This window comes from Loxodonta africana, chromosome 21 (genome assembly GCF_030014295.1).
Source record: "Loxodonta africana isolate mLoxAfr1 chromosome 21, mLoxAfr1.hap2, whole genome shotgun sequence".
NCBI lineage: Eukaryota > Metazoa > Chordata > Mammalia > Proboscidea > Elephantidae > Loxodonta > Loxodonta africana.
The window spans coordinates 36,944,795-36,966,459 of NC_087362.1; the positions used below are offsets into that span (position 1 = coordinate 36,944,795).

General features: G+C 45.4%; 2 protein-coding genes across 2 annotated transcripts in view; both read left to right on the top strand.

Moving 5' to 3' along the window:
- LOC100675129 (polycystin-1-like protein 2) overlaps positions 1-20,273 on the top strand; it is a 45,561-nt gene extending 25,288 nt beyond the window's left edge. The window contains exons 9-17 of the mRNA XM_064273747.1: positions 1,526-1,575; positions 6,998-7,115; positions 8,784-8,991; positions 10,835-10,955; positions 11,668-11,809; positions 13,501-13,677; positions 14,570-14,715; positions 15,388-15,582; positions 19,095-20,273. Of these exons, the coding sequence (XP_064129817.1) occupies positions 1,526-1,575; positions 6,998-7,115; positions 8,784-8,991; positions 10,835-10,955; positions 11,668-11,809; positions 13,501-13,677; positions 14,570-14,715; positions 15,388-15,582; positions 19,095-19,283 (1,346 nt within the window). The 3' untranslated portion in view covers positions 19,284-20,273. The remainder of the gene's footprint in view (positions 1-1,525; positions 1,576-6,997; positions 7,116-8,783; positions 8,992-10,834; positions 10,956-11,667; positions 11,810-13,500; positions 13,678-14,569; positions 14,716-15,387; positions 15,583-19,094) is intronic.
- The window catches only part of LOC135228337 (polycystin-1-like protein 2), a 37,005-nt gene continuing 35,557 nt past the window's right edge, over positions 20,218-21,665 (top strand). The window contains 3 exon segments of the mRNA XM_064273496.1: positions 20,218-20,223; positions 20,265-20,375; positions 20,903-21,027. Of these exon segments, the coding sequence (XP_064129566.1) occupies positions 20,218-20,223; positions 20,265-20,375; positions 20,903-21,027 (242 nt within the window).

The following is a 21,665-nucleotide window of genomic DNA, read 5'->3' on the forward strand; positions in this document are numbered from 1 at the left end:
AATTTGGGCAGATCTGGGTTACATGCCCACCCTGGAGCATGATGCAGGATCAGTTCCACCCAAAACAAGACCTGAGAGTGAGGGAGGGATAGCTTCTCATGGAAAATATCACCTGTAGGTGCTGTTACCAAAAGATTGGAAACCGTACGCCTGGAGAGGAAAAAATCCAGCAGATGTTTACTGTACTGTCCACAGATTCCTTTTCCAAATAAGGAATCTGAGGCCCAAAGAGGTTAACCGACTTTACTAAAGTCACTCAGCTAATTCATGACTGAATCAGAAGTAGTAACTAATTCTCTTGATTTCTTTACCCAGGATTATTGCACATTCTTTCATCTTAATGTTATGAAAGATCTCTTGTCTGACAAATAAATCCATCTTAGCTTTGCTTTGTATAATTTATAGACCTTCAAAATTATGGCTGTGTAAATGAGAAGTCACTGAGAATGAATATTTTAAAGATCTTAAAAATATCTTGGTCATTAGGACCTATACCACCCTAAGTTCCTACCTTAGTCACTACACTGTACTTAAGCATTAATCGTATTAACATTTCAATATCTTCAGAGTATATCAACTGAGTGTACTTTTTCCATTTTTTCAAACTTGACATGATAACATTCATTTTAGATGTATAGTGTACAAGGCAATAGTATGTACAGAAAAGCATTCAGTCCTCTTGGAGCCCTGAGAAGTGGGGATTAATTACTTCCAGCTCTTTTTAACAGATGAGGAAGCTGCAACTCAGAAAAAATAACTAACCTGCCCAGGTTCACACAGCTAATAAAAGGCAGTATCACACCATGGTGTACTGAAGTCTAACATGCCAGAGTTACACTGGGCCCATCTCTTATTAACTTCACATTCAGTGAGGTCAGGTTGGTAGCTCGAAATTAGTCTTGGTGGGAATATTTACACCACAGAAATTAGCAAACACTACAAATCAGGGACGAGGGCAGTGCTAGTTCAATGGCATAATTCTCACCTTCCAAGTGGGAGATCTGGGTTTGATTTCCAGCCAAGCACCTCATGAGCAGGCAGCACCCACCTGTCATAGGAGGCTTGTGTGTTGCTATAATGCTTCAGCAGAGTTTCCAGGATAAAACAGACTAAGAAGAAAGGCCTGACAACCTACCTCCAAAAATTAGCCAGTGAAAACCCTGTGGTTCACAATGGTCTGATTTACAACTGATCATGGGGTGGCACAGGACCAGGCAGCTTTTCATTCTATAGTGCATGGGGTCGCCATGAGTCGGGGTGACTGGATGGCAGCTAAGAACAACAATACAAATCAGGGCTACTGCACCCCCCTAATTGGTAGTTAAACTTAACAGCACGCTAAATCTTGTCTTTTATCTGCATCGTCAGCTGCTTCTTTCTTAACTACTCAAGCTGTGTTTTTAGCCCAGTGTTGAACATAATATCCCTACTTTTGACCCTTTTCCCTATGACCTGAATGTTTGCTTAGTTCCTTTAAACCATTTTCAGCACTGAAGCTCAACATTCATTCCTATTATGTTTGCAGCTCCTCTCAATCTTCAAGAACCATCTGAAACAAATGCTGAGGAAAAGGATGTGAGTATTTTCTTTTAAACACTTAACTTCACAAGAAAAAGTTGTCTAAGCACTTTGTTTTACTTTTTGAGTTTTGGTTTCTTGATGCTAATAGCCAGAGAACTAGGAATCACCAAAGTTTCTTCCATCTGAAAAGGGGCCCAAAAGGATTGAAATCACACAAAGCATGTTCTCTAACTACAACAGCATTATATTACAAATCAATAATAATAAACTATCTAGGATATCTACATATCCCTTAGATATCTTGGACATTAAATAGCACACTTCTAAAAAAAAGTCTATGGGTCAAAGAAGAAATCGCAAAGTAATTAGAAAATATTAAAAACTGAATGAAGATCAAACTTTAACCTATCCAATTTTGTAGGATGCAGCTAAAGCAGTGCTCAGAGGCAAAGTTATAGCTTTAAATACTTATATTAAAAATAGTCACAGGTTCTTCACTAATAGCTAGCAAAACTAAATCTTTGGCTCCTTGTTGTTGATATCCATACCCACCTACCCACCCACCCATCCATCCATCCATCCATCCATCCATCCATCCATCCATCCATCCATTCATCTATGTAATAACAAAGATTTACCATGTACCTATAATAGTCAAGGCTTGGTATTAGGGGCTGAGGATACCATGAGGAATAAAACAAATGTAGTCCCTGTCTTCCTGAAGCTTAGTGGGTAAGACTAACAAACAAATTAACATATAATCAAGAATTATGAAAAGCATTCTAACAAGAACCAACAGGGTGCAGAAATAGCAACTAACAGAGTGGGCAAGCAAAGGTAGTCAGACAAGGTCTCTTAAGAGGTGACATGTAAGTGTAAACCTGAATATAAGACAGTTGGCCATGCCGGAAAGCAGAATAAGAACTTTCTGGGTGTGCAGAATGAGAAGACCCTGCAGCTGGAAATGGCCCGAGGAGATGGTGTTAGGAAATGAGTCTAGAGATGGAGAGAGGCCAGATTACACAGGGCCTCAGGTGCCAAGGCAAGGAATTTGGGTTTTATTCTTAGGCCACAGGAGGCCACTAGGAGCTGACTTCCTCTGTAGCCTGGGCTGAGCCCTCTAGGATTGAGCAAGAGGCCAAACAGCCCTATGCTGTAAACAGGTCCCACCAGAATTTACTCCAGGAACAGAACTTGTCCCCTTCAGATCTCTCTAGGAAGATGTCCAATGTCCACACCCTCTCCATTGTTGCCCAGCTAACCCCCATTCCTCCTCCTTTAAGATTGTTCTGGTACCCTGTCCTCTGAGGAAGCTTGCCCGAATTCCTGCTGTTTGATTATAATTATAACAGCTATGAGCACTTCCTCTGTGCCAAATACAGTGTTTATCTCATTTAATCCATAGCAACTCCAGGAGTCAAATGCTATCAAACCATTGGAGGAACTTGCCAAAAGTCCCAGAGCTAATGATCCAGTCTTAGATTTGTCTGACCCCAAGGCTTACATTCTTAACCTGCTGCCTCTCTCTTCTATGCATTCATAACCCCCTGGGTTCTCCTCTCTGAAGCAGTTATCACTCAGTGTTTAAATGTACTCATCTGTCTTCCCTACTAGACTTAAGGGCAGGGGCCGGATCATTTGTGTATGTGTGTGTGTGTGATAAAATATATACAACAAAAAGTGTGCCATTTTAACCATTTTTAGGTGTCAATTTGTACTGTGGTAACTTGGGTGTTGCTGTAATACTGGAAACTACACCACCAGTATTTCAAATACCACCAGGGTCAGCTATGGTGGACAAGTTTCAGCTGAGCTTCCAAACTAACCAGACTAAGAAGAAGGACTTGGCAGTCTACTTCGGAAAAAATTAGCCAATGAAAAACTTATGAATAGCAGTGGAACATTGTCTGATATATAGTCCCAGAAGATGAGCCCTTCAGGTTGGAAGGCACTTAAAAGATGACTGGGGAAGAGCTGCTTCCTCAAAACAGAGTCAACCTTAATGACATGCATGGAGTCAAGCTTTCAGGACCTTCACTTGCTGACATGGCACAACTCAAGATGAGAAGAAACAGCTGCAAACATCCATTAATAATAGGAACATGGAATGTATAAAGAATGAATTTAGGAAAATTAGAAGTCATCAAATAAAATGGAACACATAAACATTGATATTCTAGTCATTAGTGAGCTGAAATGGACTGGTATTGGCCATTTTGAATTGGACAATCATATGGCATACTATGCCAGGAATGACCAATTGAAGAGGAATGACATCAAATTCATCATCAAAAAGAACATTTCAAGATCTATCCTGAAGTATAATGCTGTCAGTGATATGATAATATCCATGAGCCTACAAGGAAGATCAGTTAATATGATTATTATCCAAATTTATGCACCACCTACTAAGGCCAAAGATGAAGAAATTGAAGATTTTTAACAACTTCCGCAGTCCAAAATTGATCAAACATACAATCAAGATGCATTGATAATTACTGGTGATTGGAATGTGAAACTTGGAAACAAAGAAGGAACAGTAGTTGGAAAATATGGCGTTGGTGATCAAAATGCTGGAGACTGAATGATAGATTTTTGCAAGACTAGTGACATCTTCATTGCAAATACCTTTTTTCAAAAACATAAATGGCGACTATCCATGGACCTCACCAGATGGAGTACACAGGAATCAAATTGGCTACATCTGTGGAAAGAAATGATAGAAAAGCTCAATATATCAGCCAGAACAAGGCTAGGGGCCTATTGCAGAATGGACTATCAATTGCTTATATGAAAGTTCAAGTTGAAGCTGAAGAAAATTAGAACAAGTCCATGAGAGCCAAAATACGACCTTGAGTACATCCCACCTGAATTTAGAGGCCGTCTCAAGAATAGATTTGATGCACTGAACACTAATGATCAAAGACCAGACGAGTTGTGCAAGGACATCATACATGAAGAAAGCAAGAAGTCATTAAAAAGACAGGAAAGAAAGAAAAAATCAAAATAGATGTCAGAAGAGACTCTGAAACTTGTTTTGAACACAGAGTAGCTAAAGCGAAAGGAAGAAATGATGAAGTAGAAGAGCTGAACAGAAGACTTCAAAGGGCAGCTAGAGAAGACAAAGTACTATGATGACATGTGGAAAGAGCTGGAGATGGAAAACCAAAAGGAAAGGACACATTCAGCATTTCTCAAGCTGAAAAAACTGAAGAAAAAATTCAAGCCATGAGTTGCAATTCTGAAGGATTCTATGTGGAAAATATTCAATGATGTAGGAACCATCAAAAGCAGATGGAAGGAATACACAGAATCACTGTACTAAAAAGAATTGGTCGACGTTCAACCATTTCAGGAGGTAGCATATGATCAAGAACCAATGGTACTGAAGGAAGAAGTCCAAGCTGCACTGAAGGCATTGGTGAAAAACAAGGCTCCAGGAAGTGATGGAATACCAATTGAGATGTTTCAACAAATGGATCCAGTGCAGGAAGTGCTCACTGGTCTACGCCAAGAAATTTGGAAGACAGCTACCTGGCCAACTGCCTGGGAGAGATCTGTATTTGTGCTCATTCCAAAGAAAGGTGATATAACAGAATGCAGAAATTATCAAACAATATCATTAATATCATATGCAAGTAAAATTTTGCCGAAGATCATTCAAAAGCAGTTGCAGTAGTACCTTGACAGAGAACTTCCAGAAATTCAAGCAGAATTCAGCAGAGGACGTGGAACAAAGGATATCATGGCTGATGTCAGATGGACCTTGACTGAAGGCAAAGAACACCAGAAAGATGTTTACCTGTGTTTTATTGACTATGCAAATGCATTTGACTGTGTGGATCGTAACAAATTATGGATAACATTGTGAAGAATGGGAATTCCAGAACACTTAATTGCGCTCATGAGGAAACTGTACGTAGATGAAGAGGCAGTCTTTGAAACAGAACAAGGGGATGCTGCAGGAAAGGTAGTTGTTAAAAGGTTTAAAATCAGGAAAGGTGTGCATCAGGGTTGTATCCTTTCACCATACTTAATCAATATGTATGCTGAGCAAATAATTCGAGAAGCTGGACTATATGAAGAAGAACTCGGCATCAGGACTGGAGGAGGACTCATTAACAATCTGGGATATGCAGACGACACAACTTTGGCTGCTGAAAGCGAAGAGGACTTGAACCACTTACTGATGAAGATCCATGGCTACAGCCTTAAGTATGGATTACACCTCATCATAAAGAAAACAAAAATTCTTACAACTGGATTAATAAGCAACATCATGACAAATGGAGAAAAGATTGAAGTTGTCAAGGATTTCATTTTACTTGGATCCACAATCAATGCCTATGGAAGCAGCAGTCAAGAAGTAAATGAGCACTGTATTGGGCAAATCTGCTGCAAAAGACCTCTTTAAAGTGCTAAAAAGCAAAGATGTTATCTTGAAGACTAAAGTGTGCCTGACCCAAGCCGTGGTGTTTTTAATCACCTCATATGCATGTGAAAGCCAGATGATAAATAAGAAAGACTGAAGAAGAATTGATGTCTTTGAATTATGGTGTTGGCAAAGAATATTGAATGTACCACGTACTGCCAGAAGAGCGAACAAGTCTGTCTTGAAAGTACAGCCAGAATGCTCCTCAGAAGCAAAGGTGACGAGACTTCATCTCACATACTTTGGACATGTTATTAGGAGGGATGAGTCCCTGGAGAAGAACATCATGCTTGGTAAAGTAGAGGGTCAGCAAAAAAGAGGAAGACCCTCAGTGAGATGGATTGACACAGTGGCTGCAACAATGGCCTCAAGCGCAACAATTGTGAGGATGTCACAGGACTGGGCAGTGTTTTGTTCTGTTATACATAGGGTCGCTAAGAGTCAGAAGTGACTCAATGGCACCTAACAACAACAATTAAAAAAAAAAACCCTAGTGACATTAATTACATTCACCACATTGTGTAACCATCACCACCACCCATTTAAAAATGTTATATCATCTCAAACAGAAACTCAGTATTCTTCTTAAGCAATAACTCTTTCATTTTTTTTTTTTCCCTAGCTCCCAGTAACCACTGATAAACTTTGGTCTCTATGCATTTGGCTATTCTAGGTATTTCATATAAGTGGGGGATCATGCAATATTTGCCCCTTTATGTAGGGGCCAGGTCTGTTTATTCCTGTATCTCGAGGCATTGAGCACAGCACCTGGCCCAGAGCAGGCTCTGTTAACATAGCTGACTGTATGGTGGGCCCATAGCATTGATCCCATATCCTGACTCAGGTTACTTACCCAGTGACTCCACGTCCCTTGATGGCAAGCCAAGTGGATCAGATGGGATCTGTCTCCATTCTATGCCTTTCACTCTGGCCATTCTTGGCACAGATGCTCTGTGGTGGAGGGGCGGAGTACCAGCAGCACCCCATAGTGAGGCTGGGCTAACTGTCGAGGGTCACCTCATCAGCTGACTGCTTTTTCTGCAGGAAGAGAGAGGGCAAATCAAGGTATACGTTGAACCTGGTCAATACGTGGATCCTTTCATGACAATGACTCTGAGCTGGCCAGACAATGACAAGAATTTACACTTCCAATGGTCATGCGGTAGGTGCTTTTAGAGTATTTGAAGTCGTCCAGTCTCAAGTTCCACTGAAATCTGAGAGGTGGGGGAAAGGAGCGGCAAACCAAGGGTAGGTGGGCAGTGGCTGTGTGAGTGATCGGCCCTGAATGCATGCAGTAAGGGGAGGCATTATCTATACAGAATTTAAAACCATAATAAAACTAACTAGTAGTCAGACTTCTTTTCTATTATCACCATGCACTGGCAATTTTAAATAATTTCAGTAGTAAAGTACTCCTCCCCTTCACCCCCACTCCCTTGGTATGCCATTGAGGAGACACTCTAGAAGGGGAAAATGAGTGAGGCATTTTCCAACAAACCAAAATGGCCTTCATGTTTTAGAAATGGGTGTCCTCGTTTTTATATGAATATATTTTCCTATCTCCACACACACACACAGATAACACACACATACCCCATACACATTCTTTTAGAAATAAAACTAATGTCATTCATATTGTACTTATTGTTTTTACCATCCTTTTTTTTTTACTTAGCAACATATCCTGTATATTTTAACATCATAGTATCATCTTCTCCAGCTTGATTTTTATAATAGCTGTCAAGTTGTTTTACTAGTGCCCTACTTTTGGACATTTATGTTGTTTCAAATTTTTTGTTTTTATAAAAACCACTGTAATGAACATCTTGTAGTTCAATCTTTACTCACATCTGTGGTTATTCTCACCAACAAATTTCTCAAAATTAAATAACTGGGTTAAAAGTCATACAAAATTTTCAAAGCTTTTGATATTGATGGCCAAATGGTTAGGCCATTCTGCTGAACTTTAGTTCTCACTATCTGAATTAATAGAGGATACACATATAGAGAGGAGGCCCAGTGGTATAGTGGTTAACGTGTTCAGCTGCTAACCGAAAGGTTGGCAGTTTGAACCCACCAGCTGCTCCATGGGAGAAAGATGTGGTAGTCCGCTTCTGTAAAGATTTACAGTCTTGGAAGCCCTATGAAGCAGTGTTCTACTTCGCCCTAGAGGGTCGCTATGAGTTGGAATCAACTCAGCAGCAGTGGGTTTGGTTTTGGTACACATATAGGGTTTAGGTAATTGACCTTATGAAGCTGATTCTTGGATATACCCTGTGCATGACTGTCATATCAGGGGGAAGGTGAGTTGACTGATGGATAAACAGAGTTGGAGGGCAAAAGATACAGAGACTTATGGAGTTGGTAACCTGTAGCAGGAGATGACATAGAAGCCTCCCAAATGGACGTATGGCCTACCAGGCCCCCAAAACACCCCACAGGGATATACAGTTGCAGACAATCAGAGCCACATGGTGTAGGAATTACACCAGGGGTAAGAAGCTGCCTTGAATGTTCTCCTGAGGCTTTATATCCTCTGGGTCCCAGGTACAAGTTACTGGTACAAAATGATCCTAGCATATCCTTTAGCCTCACTCAGAGTCTGGGTGAGGCATGGTCATTGTCTCAGAAGTATCCCCCAACAAATCCTTTCCTGCAACCTGCAAGTGAAAAAAAAAAAGTCAAAATCTCTGTTTGGAGCCTTTTTTTTTTTTATTATTCTTGGCCCATTTCTTCCAAAAACCCAAAACAAGAAGGTGGCCTAGTGTATCCAGTTGTGGGTTCCTAGCCCCTGGGTGGATAATAACGGTTGTTCTTCCCTGTTTCTCAGGGCGTTGCTGGGCTCAGTGGAGCGACTGTGTTCAGAGGCAGCTACTTCGCACAGACCAGAGGGAGTTGGTGGTCCCACCCTTCTGCCTGCCGCCACCAAACTCTGCTGTCACCCTTAATTTGGCTGTCTGGAGAGGCCAGAAGCTGGAGGACAGGGAGGAGCAGTGCCTATACATGTCTGCACCCCTAGAACTCAGGCCTCAAGTCAGGTGGGCACGTGAACAAACTCCCCCAGTGCTGACATTCATTCAACATTTCAACAACATTTCCTGAAGGTCAATCTGAGGCTGGCACCACTGCCAGTGGTGGGCAAAGCCAGGTAGGTCTCAGTTCTCACAGGAGCTATTAATGGTGATGGGCAACAGTTCACACAAATGGATGACGGGAGAGAACATGCTCCTGTGACAGTTTCCCAGGCTGGGCTCACGGAAGGCTTCCCCTCAGGGGCTGGGGCTTGAGCAGAGATGAGAGGATGAGGAGGATACGAAGCTGCCTTGGATATTCTCATGAGGCTTTAGAAACTTTTGGCCCCCAATCCTGCTATACACCTGCCCATCCCCCAAGTGCAAGTCACTGGTGGTTTACTCAGAGTCTGGGTAAAGTGTGAGCAAAGCACATAAGCTCTTTGAGCCCGGTTTGCTCATCTATAATATGGGGATTCTAATGTGTCACTCAGAACCCTGGTGGTGCAGTGGTTAAGAGCTTGGCTGTTAACCAGACGGTCCTTGGAAACTCCATGGGGTAGTTCTACTCTGTCCTGTAGGGTTTCTATGAGTTGGAATCAACTCGACAGCAGTGGTTTTTTTTTTTTAAATATGTCACTCATAGGGTTGTAAGGACTGAATAAGCCAGTAGCCGTGGAAGTCATTCATACACTGTGGCATGCTCTGAAGCTACAGCATTAGTTTATTGTTGTTAGAACGGAAAAGAATCACAGAAATAGCCCCTCATTAAAAAAAAAAAAATTTGATTTAAGTAGAAGTTTACAGTTCAAGTTCATTTCTTGTACAAAAATTTATACACATATTGTTATGTGACCCTACTTGTTCCCCCTATAATGCGACAGCATGCTCCTCCTTTCCACCCCGGAATTTCCCATGTCCATTCAACAAGCTCCTGTCCTTTTTTGCCTCCTCATCTCACCTCTGGACAGGAGCTGCCATTTAGCATCATGTATCTACTTGAGCTAAGAAGCACTCTCTTCACAAGTATCATTTTATGTCTTACAGTCCAGTCTAATCTTTGTCTGAAGAGTTGACTTCAGGAATGGTTTCAGTTCTGGGCTATCAGAGAGTCCAGGGGCCATGTCTTCCGGGGTCCCTCCAGTCTCAGTCAAACCATTAAGTCTGGACTTTTTACTAGAATTTGAGTTCTGTACCCCATTTTTCTCCGCTCTGTCAGGGACTCTCTATTGTGTTCCCTATCAGGGCACTCATTGGTGGTAGCCAGGCACCATCTAGTTCTTCTGGTCTCAGGCTGATAGAGTCTCTGGTTTATGTGGCCCTTTCTGTCTCTTGTGCTAATATTTTCCTTGTATCTTTGGTGTTCTTCATTATTCTTTGTTCCAGGTGGGTTGGGACCAATTGATGCATCTTAGGTGGCTGCTTGCTAGCTTTTAAGACCCCAGGTGCCACTCACCAAAGTGGGATGCAGAACATTTTCTTGATAAACTTTGTTAGGCCAGTTGACCTAGAAGTCCCCTGAAATCATGAATACCCCTTCACTTTGTAGGTGAGGAGACTGAGACTCAGAGAGTTTAATGACTTGTGTCAGGGTGGACACTCTTAAGTGGCAGGGATGGAATTTGAATCCAGGGCTCCTGTCTCAGTCTCTTGTGTTTTCCATGCATTACCTTTTGCAGTGAATGAAAATGGAAATTCAGTCAGGGCAGGAATGTCTTCATCTTCAGGACAGAGGCTATGTCCCTGTCAGGGTTGGAGCAAGGTGGCTTTTATGCCATCTTTGTCTTGAGAAGAACTGGGCAAAAGACCAGGCAGATGGTAATGGGTGCCTGAGCCCCCTTCCTTACTTAGTTCTTTGTCTCCCTTTCAGCTGTGAGCAGAATTGCAGGCCAGTGAGTGCTGACGAAGACATTGTGCTCCGGGTCACAATGGGAGGTAATACCTCTGTGGCCACATTCAGCTGGTATTTAGATGACACCTCACTGGAGAAGGTGAGGGCACTGATCACTACTCACAAATAGAAACCTTCCCTCCATTTTGACTGACCAAATCTGTCTCAAACGCCCAGTACTGATCTGGGGATGGGTCATTCCGCTCAGAGCTCATGGAAAGGTAGTCAGGGTGGAGGCAAGCCCCAGAGGAAACCAAGGCATTGTTACAAAGAGAGAATGGATGAACAGGAGCACAAGAAAGGAGAAGTCCTATGACAGACGACAAGTGTCCCAGCCAGGTCCCCTTGACAAGGCTGATGCACCCACCCCCATTACCGTGGAGTGGCTGCTGGCCAGTTACCGACAGATGTGGGGGTATAACAGCCCCACCCCTTGCCTCTAAGCAAGATAACTTCTTTGGTGCAGTTCACCCTCTAGAGCTTCCCGTGGGAGCAGGCTGAGGCTGGCGCCTCTGAAGCCACATCGTAGCCTGGTTTCATTCTCTGCCCTATTCTTCTCCCCTCACTCTCCTCCTGGTTTCCCCTGAGAGCTCCCTCTCATGAAATGGCCTGCACATGAATCTCTGTCTCAGCTCTGCTTCAGGAAACCTTGGTGTAGGGCCCCCAACCCAAACTAGACTGGAGATTGCCTTCCAGGTGCGGTGGACATGATGTAGCGGTGTAGTGTCCATTCCTCAGAGACCAGCCTGAAGCCCTGTCCTGTTACCTGGGCCTGGCTGCAGCCCCTCGGTTCTGGCTATGCTCTTTTCTAGGCTGAGGCCCTCCCTGCTGCCTGCACACTCAGAGGATTTTGGCCAAGTTCTCTAACTCTCCTTCAGAGCAACACCTCCATGCTGCAACTGAATAGCTCCTTCCTGCCAGCTTCGGGAGAGGGCATCCGTGTCAGAGCCACAGGTATGGAGGCCTCCCTTCAGAGTATCTAGTTAGAGAGCCGATCAGTCACGAAGGGGAACCGAGACAAACCCAGACTCGCTGAAATGTGAGAAATCAGTGTGGCATTTGGCTCATGGTCCAGGCACTGGTGTGACAAGGCCTGGGTTTGAATCCCACCACTACCACTTCCTACCTGGGTGACTTTAGGCAAGGGATTTAACCTCACTGTGCCTCAGCTGGAAACCCCAGTGGTGTAGTGGTTAAGAGCTACAGCTGCTAACCAAAAGTTCAGCAGTTTGAATCCACCAGTCGCTCCTTGGAAACCCTATCGGGGCAGTTCTACTCTGTCCTCATAGGGTCACTGTGAGTCAGAATCTTCTCAAAGGCAGTGGGTTTGGTTTTTTTGGTGCCTCAGTTTCCTTACATGTAACCTGGGGATGGTAAAGATGCCTGCCTCATAATGGTTACTATGCAAAGCGAATGACAGAATCCCAGTGGTACAAGCACACCATTCTGGATCCTACCAGGGTTATGTCCTGCCAAGGTAACTCAGTGCTTCTCATTTAGAACAAACCCAGCATGAGATATGTAGATTCCTAAAAAGATAGATAATTTGGGTGATTATTCTTTTTAGAAAGGGTTCCTTTGATTCATTACTTATCAAAGTGGTCCACAGACCACCACCCCAGGGTGACCTGCTATCCTTAGCTGCCGCTGAGTAAGCCCCGACTCATAGTGACTTATGTGCTACAGAACAAAAAATAACCCGGTCCTGCACCAGCTTCAGCGTTGTTGCTACGTTTGAGTATACTGCTGCAGCTATTGTGTTAACCCAGTTCACTGAGGGTTTCCTTCATTTTCTCTGACCCTCTACTTCACCAAACATGATGACCTTTTCTAGCTACTGATCTTTCCTGATGACATGTCCAAAATTAGTGAGCTGAAGTCTTGCTATCCTCTGTTCTAAGGAGCATTCTGGGTAGTACCTCACTTCTAAGGAACATTCTGGGTAGTAACCTTGGGAACTAGTTTAAAAACCATACTCCTAGGTCTCCCCCAAACCTTCTAAATTGAGTCTAGGCCAAGGAATTAGTTTTAATTGATTAAAATTTTCTTCATGCCCAGCTTATCCAGGCACACACCTTTTTTGAAAAACAGGTTATACCAGGTGATGTGGGACATTGTTGCAGGTCAACTGAGGCCTCTTCATGGTTTTGTGGGGTCCTGGGAAGAGCATGGGCTTCCAGATAGGATCTGCTGGTTTCCAGATGCTGGCTCTGGCCCTTAGCTCTGGGATCTGGACCCAGTCATTTTTTTCAAATATTCTTACTCTTCAGGAAATCTCTGTGAGGAAGGTATTATTCTTTGCCCTTTTTTACAGGTGAGGAACTGACTCTCGAAAAGGTAAAGTCCAAGGTCACATGGCTAGTAAATGGCAGAACTGGGATTCAAGCTCAGGTTGGCCTAGTTCTGTTCCTCCATCTGTACTCAGTCTCTCAAAGTGAGACCCTTGGCCCCCATGCATCAGGGCGGTTGTTAGATATGCAGGTTTTGAGGCCCCACCCTAGAATCTCCAGGGACAGTCTGAGGCCCTAGGTCTGGGGAGGGGCCCAGGAATCTGCATGTTTAACAAGCTCCCAGGTGATCCTGTAGCATGATGGTGTGTGTGTGAACCACACAGCACCCTGAGCACTACCTGCCTTCACCCCCAGCACTGTCCAGGCACGCCTACGGTCAGGACACCTATGTGATCAGCACCCTGCCTCCCCCTGAGGTGCCAGCCTGCATCATCACCCCAGAGGAGGGCACCATCCTGACGAGCTTCGCCGTCTTGTGCAATGCCTCCACAGCCCCAGACCCACTGGAGTACTGCTTCTGTCTGGAATCAGGTACCCCTCCCCCGCAGGACTGTGCCCTTCCCTTAGCCCCCAGGCACATCTTCTCCAAGAACACTGGTCCAGCTCTCTGGGGGCTGCAAAGAGTGTGTTCTTTGAGAGCAGGGGTTTGTAGAATAAGGGCTCTATTAACTTTAGGCTCCAGCCCCAAGGCATGCTCACCTTACCATCACTCAGAAACACTGCAGAGATGCAAGAAGCAGGTTTGTTACAGCTTGAACAGGAAGCAGGGAAGTTGTGACCACATAAAACTGAGTTTTTCCATTGCAACTCTACAGCTCTGTGATTGTCTGCCTGTACACTGTACAATGCATTAGTGATTCTAATAAGTGGGTCATGTTTAAGGATACAGAGGGTATTCCTTTGTTCATTCATTTATTCATTCTTTACAACAAATATGTATTGAATGCCAAACTCTGTTCAAGGTGCTGGATATAAAGCAGTGGACAAAATAGAGGAAGTCCTTGCCCTCTCCTGTCTTTACAATCTAGTGGAGGAGATAGCTGGTGAACAAAGACCTGTATAACAGTGGGCACTATTTCAGATAGAGCACCCAGAGAAGGCCTTTGTAAAGGAAGTGACATTTGAGCTTTTATATGTTTTAAACTATTAAAAAAAAATTTTTTTTAATTTAGCACCTTGAATTAAAAAAATAGAAAACTCTGAAAATGAAATATTTTTCCTGAAATTATTCCCAAGTCAGAGCAGCATGAGTTTGCCTAGAAACGAGAGTGGGTTAGTTTACATGGCTGCCTTCTCCCTGAGTGCTTGCCGCAACTTTGTGAGTGGTGGCTTTTGTGTCCTTGTGTCAGGCTCCATTCAGGCAGGTCTGCAGTCTCCCCAGGACTTGAAGGTACCCCTCATTGTTCGATTTCCATTTTGCCAGGTTCCTGCCTACACTGTGGCCCTGAGCCAGCCCTCCCATCAGTTTATGTGCCACTTGGAAAGGAAAACAACGACTTTGTGCTGACAGTGGTCATTTCTGTCACCAACCGTGCAGGCAGCAGGCAGCAGACTCATGTCATAGTTAAGGTGGGTGGTGGCCATGGCCATTGCTTCTTTACTAAGAAAACTTCTTGAGCTGTCTGGACCTCACCAAGGGTAGACGGTGGACGGCGGCTGGGTGGACGGTGGCTTGGGGCATGGCCAGATGAGTCATTGATTTATTCGTTCATTCAACAAATATCTGCAGAGCATCTTCTGTGTGCCAGGCCCTTGGGCTACAGCTGTAAGCAAATCAGCCATGGTCTATGCCTTTGTGGGTCTTATGACTTAGGAAGCAGAACAGGGTCCTGAGAATGAGGCTAGGAAAGCTGAGGAGCAGAAGGGCCCAAGGATGAGTTAGACCAGTGCCTTCAGAGACTCTGAGGAAGGAGCCCAGAAAACCATCATCCACCAACAAACCTACAAGGCACAAGCCTGGATAAATCCCAGAACACTTCAAGGGTCCCAGCCAGGTGAAATTGACAGGGATTGACAGCATGATCGTGGGTGAAGCGATGACTTGCCCAAGGCTTGTGTTGGTAACTGCCAGCTGCCTTAAAGCCCGAAGAAGGGTCCAGAGCCCACATGCCAGGCATAAAGGCTTCCAAGCCTCCTCTGGTCCCCACGTGATGACCCATGACTTCAGGCGCCAGGTTCTTAGAGGAGAACCAGAAAGTTGAGGTCTTCTCTACATGAGCACATTTCTGGTTTCCCTGTTAGGTGGGCCTTGGAGACACACGTGTGGAGGATGCAGTGTTCCAGTCTTCAGTGTTGGAAACCATTACCTCTGCTCTGGAAGGGGAGCATAGCCCTGAGCAGCTCCTCCAGCTGACCAAGTCTGTGTCCTCTGTGCTGAACCAGGAGTACCTAGGGAACAGCTTTGGGAAGCTGCTGGAAATGGACACCAGAAAAAAGGTGGTTGAGATGGGCCCCTATCACATCTTTCCACTGGGGCCCTGAGGTCTGTATGCAGCCACTTGGGCTGCAGAGTGAGGTTCAGGCAACAGTAGAGATGCCATTGTTGTGGGCATTACCTCCCTCTTCTGGTCCTTCAGTGAGTGGCCATGAAGGGAGGAAAATGCCTGCTTTGTCAATTACCTGCTTTCTCCATACACTCTCATGGTGTCACAGGTTGGAAGGGAATTGAGAGATCATCCCTTCAGTCCCTTTATTAACATAATATTATAGATGACAAAACTGAGGTCCAGAAGAGGGACTTGGCTTAGATCATATGGTTAATGGATTGGGGTCGGACATGAGATGTCCCAGCTCTGTTACTTATCATCAGTATTGTCACAGGCTAGTGACTGAATCTCTCTAAGCCTCAGTTACCTATCTTCAAATGTGGATAATAATAATATTTTCCTCACAAGGTTGTGGTGAGAGTTATTTAAATTAACTATAGGTCAAACCTTATGAACCACATGACCATATAAAATTGCTGACATTCAACCATCGTCATTTTATGCACAACAACTTAATGCTATACACAGCTATTGCAGAACGTATGGGTTATATCCACTCCTCAGTGCATGCCACATGGATATGGTAGTCTTCCGAAGCTACTAATCTGATGATTCAGCCAGAAGGCCTATGCACAAGAGGTACAATGAGGCCCTTGGCCAACATCTCTCTGGGTGCAAATGCTTTGCTCCTAAATTGCATGTCACCCTGAACAGGCTGATGATTATTAGAGATTCAGTTTTGTCCTATGCAAGCATGCACACATGCACACACACACATACACACACACAAATACACATATACATATAAACAGACACACATGGCCTGGCTCTTTATCCCACTTGTGTTCATTCTGAGCATTTTCTATGGCAAACTTCACTTTGGCCTGTCCTGTGGACCCTAAGTGCACAGACCATGCACTCTGAAAAAAGGTCTCCCCACAGAATGTCAGGGTCCTGGCCGAAAACAAATGTCAAACTCAACTTGGGCAATCGAGAAGATCTTGAGAAAGGTCTGTTTAGAAAAGTATGGGGCAAGTTTAGGGAACAAAGAAGAGAAGTTCAGGATCCAGGGACTTGGCATAAACCAACCAGAATCTAGACAGGGTAGCCCTGTATAGGGAGGGCTCCCTGTCAGGAGGAGCGGCTTCAGAAGAACCATGCAGCCAACCACAATGAGTTCGCAGGGAAGACACAGGGAGAATGATGTCTTCCACCTTTCTCTCCTTCTGTCCTCTCCTCTCCTGTTGGGCCACCCACTGGCTGAATCCATTGGCCAGAGGGGCAGGAGCTGGTGATGTCTCCAAACAGGTAGCCTCTGGGAGCGCAGAGCAGGGTAAGAAGGGCAGAGGATAATCATACCTTAGTCTCTCCCTTCCGGAACATTCAGAGAGAAGCCTCTTAATATACACACCTGTTCTTCCCTCGGAAACCCTGGTGGCGTAGTGGTTAAGTACTACAGCTGCTAACCAAAGGGTTGGCAGTTCAAGTCTGCTAGGCGCTCCTTAGAAACTCTATGGGGCAGTTTTACTCTCCTATAGGGTCGCTGTGAGTCGGAATCGACTCGACAGCACTGGGTTTGGTTTTCGCTTTTTTTATCTTTCCCTCTGGAGGAGCCCTGGTGGTACAGTGGTTAAGCGTTTGGCTGCTAATCGAAAGGATGGTGGTTTGAATCTACCTGTCACTCTATGGGAAAAAGATGTGGCAGTCTGCTTCCAGAAAGATTATAGCCTTAGAAACCCTATGGGGCAGTTCTGCTTTGTCCTGTAGCATCGCTATGAGTCAGAATTGACTTGAAGGCGAGCCACAGCCTGGATAGAAGCCAGAGCTGCCCTGAGCCAATGGCAACTATGCTCAAACCCTGTATCGGCCGTGTAAGACTGTTGGATTGAGGGAATTGTGAGTTGCAGGCCATGTGGGTCCAAAATGTCGGTTCATCTGTACCTGTGCTACCCAACACTGTTGCCACCAGCTACGTGGAGCTATTTAAATTTAAATTAATTCAAACTAAATAAAATGAAAAATTAAGTTCCCAAGTTTCACTGTTGTTGTTGTTGTTGTTAGGTGCTGTTGAGTTGGTTCTGACTCATCAAACCCACTGCCCTATATACAACAGAACAAAACACTGTACAGTCCTGAGCCATCCTCATAATTGTTGTTATGCTTGAGCTCATCATTGCAGCTACTGTGTCAATCCATCTTGTTGAGGGTCTTCATGTTTTTCGCTGACCCTCCACTTTGCCAAGCATGATGTCCTTCTCCAAGGACTGGTCCCTTCTGATAACAAGTCCAAAGTATGTGAAACTAGCCACATTTGCAGTACTCAATAGTCGCATGTGGCTAAGTCCAAAGTATGTGAAACTAGCCACATTTGCAGTACTCAATAGTCGCATGTGGCTAGTGGCTACTATATTGGACGGCACAAGTATAGAACATTTCTATGAATCCAGAAAGTTCTGTTGGGTAGCACGGAGATCATACTCAGTTTTTCTCTGCTGCTGCGAAAGCCAGCCCCTGGTCAGTACCCACTAGTGCTGTATGGCTTAGAAAGCATGTGCCCTAGAAGTCATGAAGGTCTGGCTCAAGGCAGGAGTGGAGGGATGGGTAGAGGGGAATCCTTATCCCCTACCCCTCCAAATGCACACAGGGTCCCAAAGCCTCCAGTGAGATCTCCCATCCACTCTGTGCCAAATAAATAATGCAATTTCTGAATTTCATGACATTCCAGTCATAACTACCACCCTGGGTACTTTTTAAAAATGATGTCAAACTTTACAAATTTGATTTGTAGAAGATTGAGACCCCCTCTATTTGTTCCCTGTCGCTGTTATAATGAATTACCACCAATTTGGGGGTTTAAAACATCACAAATTTATCATCTTACAGTTCTGGAGGTCAGAAGTCTAAAATGGGTCTCACCGGGCTAAAATCATGGTGACAGCAGGGCTACGCTCCTTCTGGAGGCTCTAGAGGAAAATCTCCTCCTTGTCTTTTCCATCTTCCAGAGGCCACCTGCATTCATTGGTTCGTAGCCCCTTCCTCCATCTTCAAGTCAGCAGCATAGCATTTTCACACCTCTCTCCTCCCTGGTATCTGCTTCTGTCATCACATCTCTGTCTCCGACTCTGAGCCTCCTGCCTCCCTCTTATAAGGACACTTGGGATTACATTTAGGGCCCACCTCGGTAATCTTCCCATCTCAAAATCCTTAACTTAATCACATCTGCATCATCCCTTTCGTCATGTGAGGTAGCATATTCACAGGTTTTGAGGATGAGGATGTAGACAACTTTTGGGGAACACTGTTCTGCCTACCACACATCCTAAGGCAAAGGGAGGTCTACGAGGCTTTGGAAAGCCCCAGATGATCCTGGTCACTCACACTGACCACAAATCTTTCTGAAATGGCTTCATCAAGCCACTGGAATTACGTTTCCTCTCCTCATCTTCCCCTCACTGTGCCAAGGTCAGAGAGTATGTGCTGGGGTCTCTGTCTGCCATCGCCACAACCCTGGAAGAGATTCAGACGGTGCAGAGGCTGGCTGAAATGCTGAGAGAGGTGACCTACCACAGTGAGGAGCTCACACCCTTGGCCCAGGTGAGTATTTCCCACCCACTGAGCCACATGCAGCTCCTTGGTGGTGTGTGTGTGTGACAACTAAGCCTGGCATAGGTTGGAGGAGTCCTTCAGTCATGGGACTCTCCTGGGGCCACCAAGACCTCTGCCATCTTGTTTCTGAGGGTCCTGCATGGCTGGTGTTGAAGAGGGAAGGTGCCTGCCTGTATCTCACTCTGGTTATGATGGCCTGTTTGCCTACACAACTCACCTAGTGTATCCCAGGTACTGTGCAAATCACTGAGGATTTAGCATTGAGCCCACAGACATGGTCCCTGACCTCATGGCACTTTCAGACTACTGGGGTGGCTAGACATTAAACAAATAATACATACATACATAATTACAAAATTAAAATAAATGTTATGTCCATCTATCCATTGTTTAACCATCTATCCATCCATCCAACCATTCATCCATTATCCATCCATACAACCATCCAGCTAGCCAGTGAGCCATCATCCATACACCCATCCATCATCCATTTATCCACTGACCCATTCATCCATTCATCCAACCATTCATCCATCCATCCATCATCCATTTATCCACCCATCCATCCACCAATCCATCCATCCATTTACCCATTCATCCATTCATCCAACCATTCATCCATCCACCATCTATCCCTCCCAGTCATCAAATATTACTGAATGCCTACTATATACTAGAAATTGTGCAAGGCACTTTGGGAAGGATTCAGAGATAGACCAGACCTGGCTACTCCCCTGAAGGAGCTTAGAGCCTCATAAGGAGGGAGGGCCTGGCCCCAAGTCAGAAATACAGGCAGCTTGTATGACAGCTATGCACAGTCTGGCCCCACTCTCCCCTGGCTTATGCCCGGCCTTGCTCCCCTCCACTGCAGTCCTTGTGCCTCAAATGATGCAGGGGGCAGTCTATCCAGGGTAGGAGCTCACAATGCTTTTCCTTCTCCATTGGTGAACCTAGTGGGAGGCTAGCCAGGCTCTTCAGCATGCCAGTGAGGCCCTGTTGTCAGTGAGTGCCAGGGCCCATCCTGAGGACCAGAGATGCCAGGCAGCTACCAAGGACCTGTTTCAGGCTGTGGGCAGCGTGTTGGAGGCTTCCCTGAGTGATAGACCAGAAGAGCCCCCAGAGGCCAACAGCAGCCAGGTGAGTGTTCCAGCCAAGATGCAGGTGACCCTGCAAAATTTCTTTACTTCAGGCTTTACATTTCTCACAGAATGAGCCCTGGGCGGAGTGGGTGTCAGGGTTAGATGAGGCAGCACAGAGAGGGAAACGGCGTGCCGGCTCAGCACACAAACTCTGGAGCCAGGCGCCTCTGTGCATCCCAGCTCTTCCCCAATCAGCTGTGTGACCTTGCAAGTCACTTGTTCTCTCTGTACCTTGGTTTCCTCACCTTCCAAATGGGGAGTGCCAGGACCTGCCTCCTAGGATTGCCATGGGGATGAAAAGGGTTCCAGTAAGTCAGTGTTTGGGATCTTCGTAAGTGCTTGGTCTCATGGTTATATGTACAGTGCACTGGAATGCTGCAATCAATGGTGTCCATCACTGTCTTCCTGCCTCACTCTCCTGCCCTCTCCCAGTTCCCACTGAAGGTGCCACACTAACGTGGTGAGTCACCAACGGTGGCACGAGGAGATGGGTCCATAGCGATGTTCTCCTGTTTCTTCTCCCAGACTGCCACAGTGCCACAGCTGCTTCGTGTTGTAGGGCATGTGCAGACAGCCCTTCTGCAGGGGAGACTGCCTGGGGGCCTGCCAGCCACGCTGGCCACCCCCTCCATCTCTGTGTACACAAACAGGTAACCGACTACATCACGGGTCCCCAAGAAAGCTTGTTCCTGGACCTCACTCAGTCCACACATGCCTGAGACTCTGTGGTTGGTAGAGCCCAGGAGGTGGTCCTGGGGGTTGGGAAGTGATGGGACCTGGAACTGGAAACTGCTTTTCACGTAGAAAAGGCCCCTGTGTACAGTGCAGGTAAGAAGCATCAAGTGCCAAGCCCATTGCTAGGCTACCTGAGTCCTGAGAGATGGGTCGTGTTGGAGCTGTGCAAACAAGGCCTGCATGGGCTGGGACAGCCTTACCTTTAACCAGGCCCCCGGTGTGTCTAGCCAAGCCCATTGTTCTATGGGCCTGTTGGGGGTTAAAGTTAGACTTGGTTTGGGAGTTTCACCATGGAGTGCCCGCCTCTCTCTCACCGAACCTAGACCCAGTAATTGGGGATGCCCTCTGAGGATTCGTCCACTCAAGATGCAGGGGCAGGACGATGCTGCATGCTCCACTGGGCAGTGTCCTGGGACCCCTGCAGCAAGCACCATTCCTTAGTCCCTCTTGTCAGGGTTGCTTTTCTAGGCCCCAGGGATAGTTTCCCAAAGCCACATCCTGAAGCTGATCAGAACTAGGAAAAGTGTCCTGAAATCGGATCCCTAATCTAAAC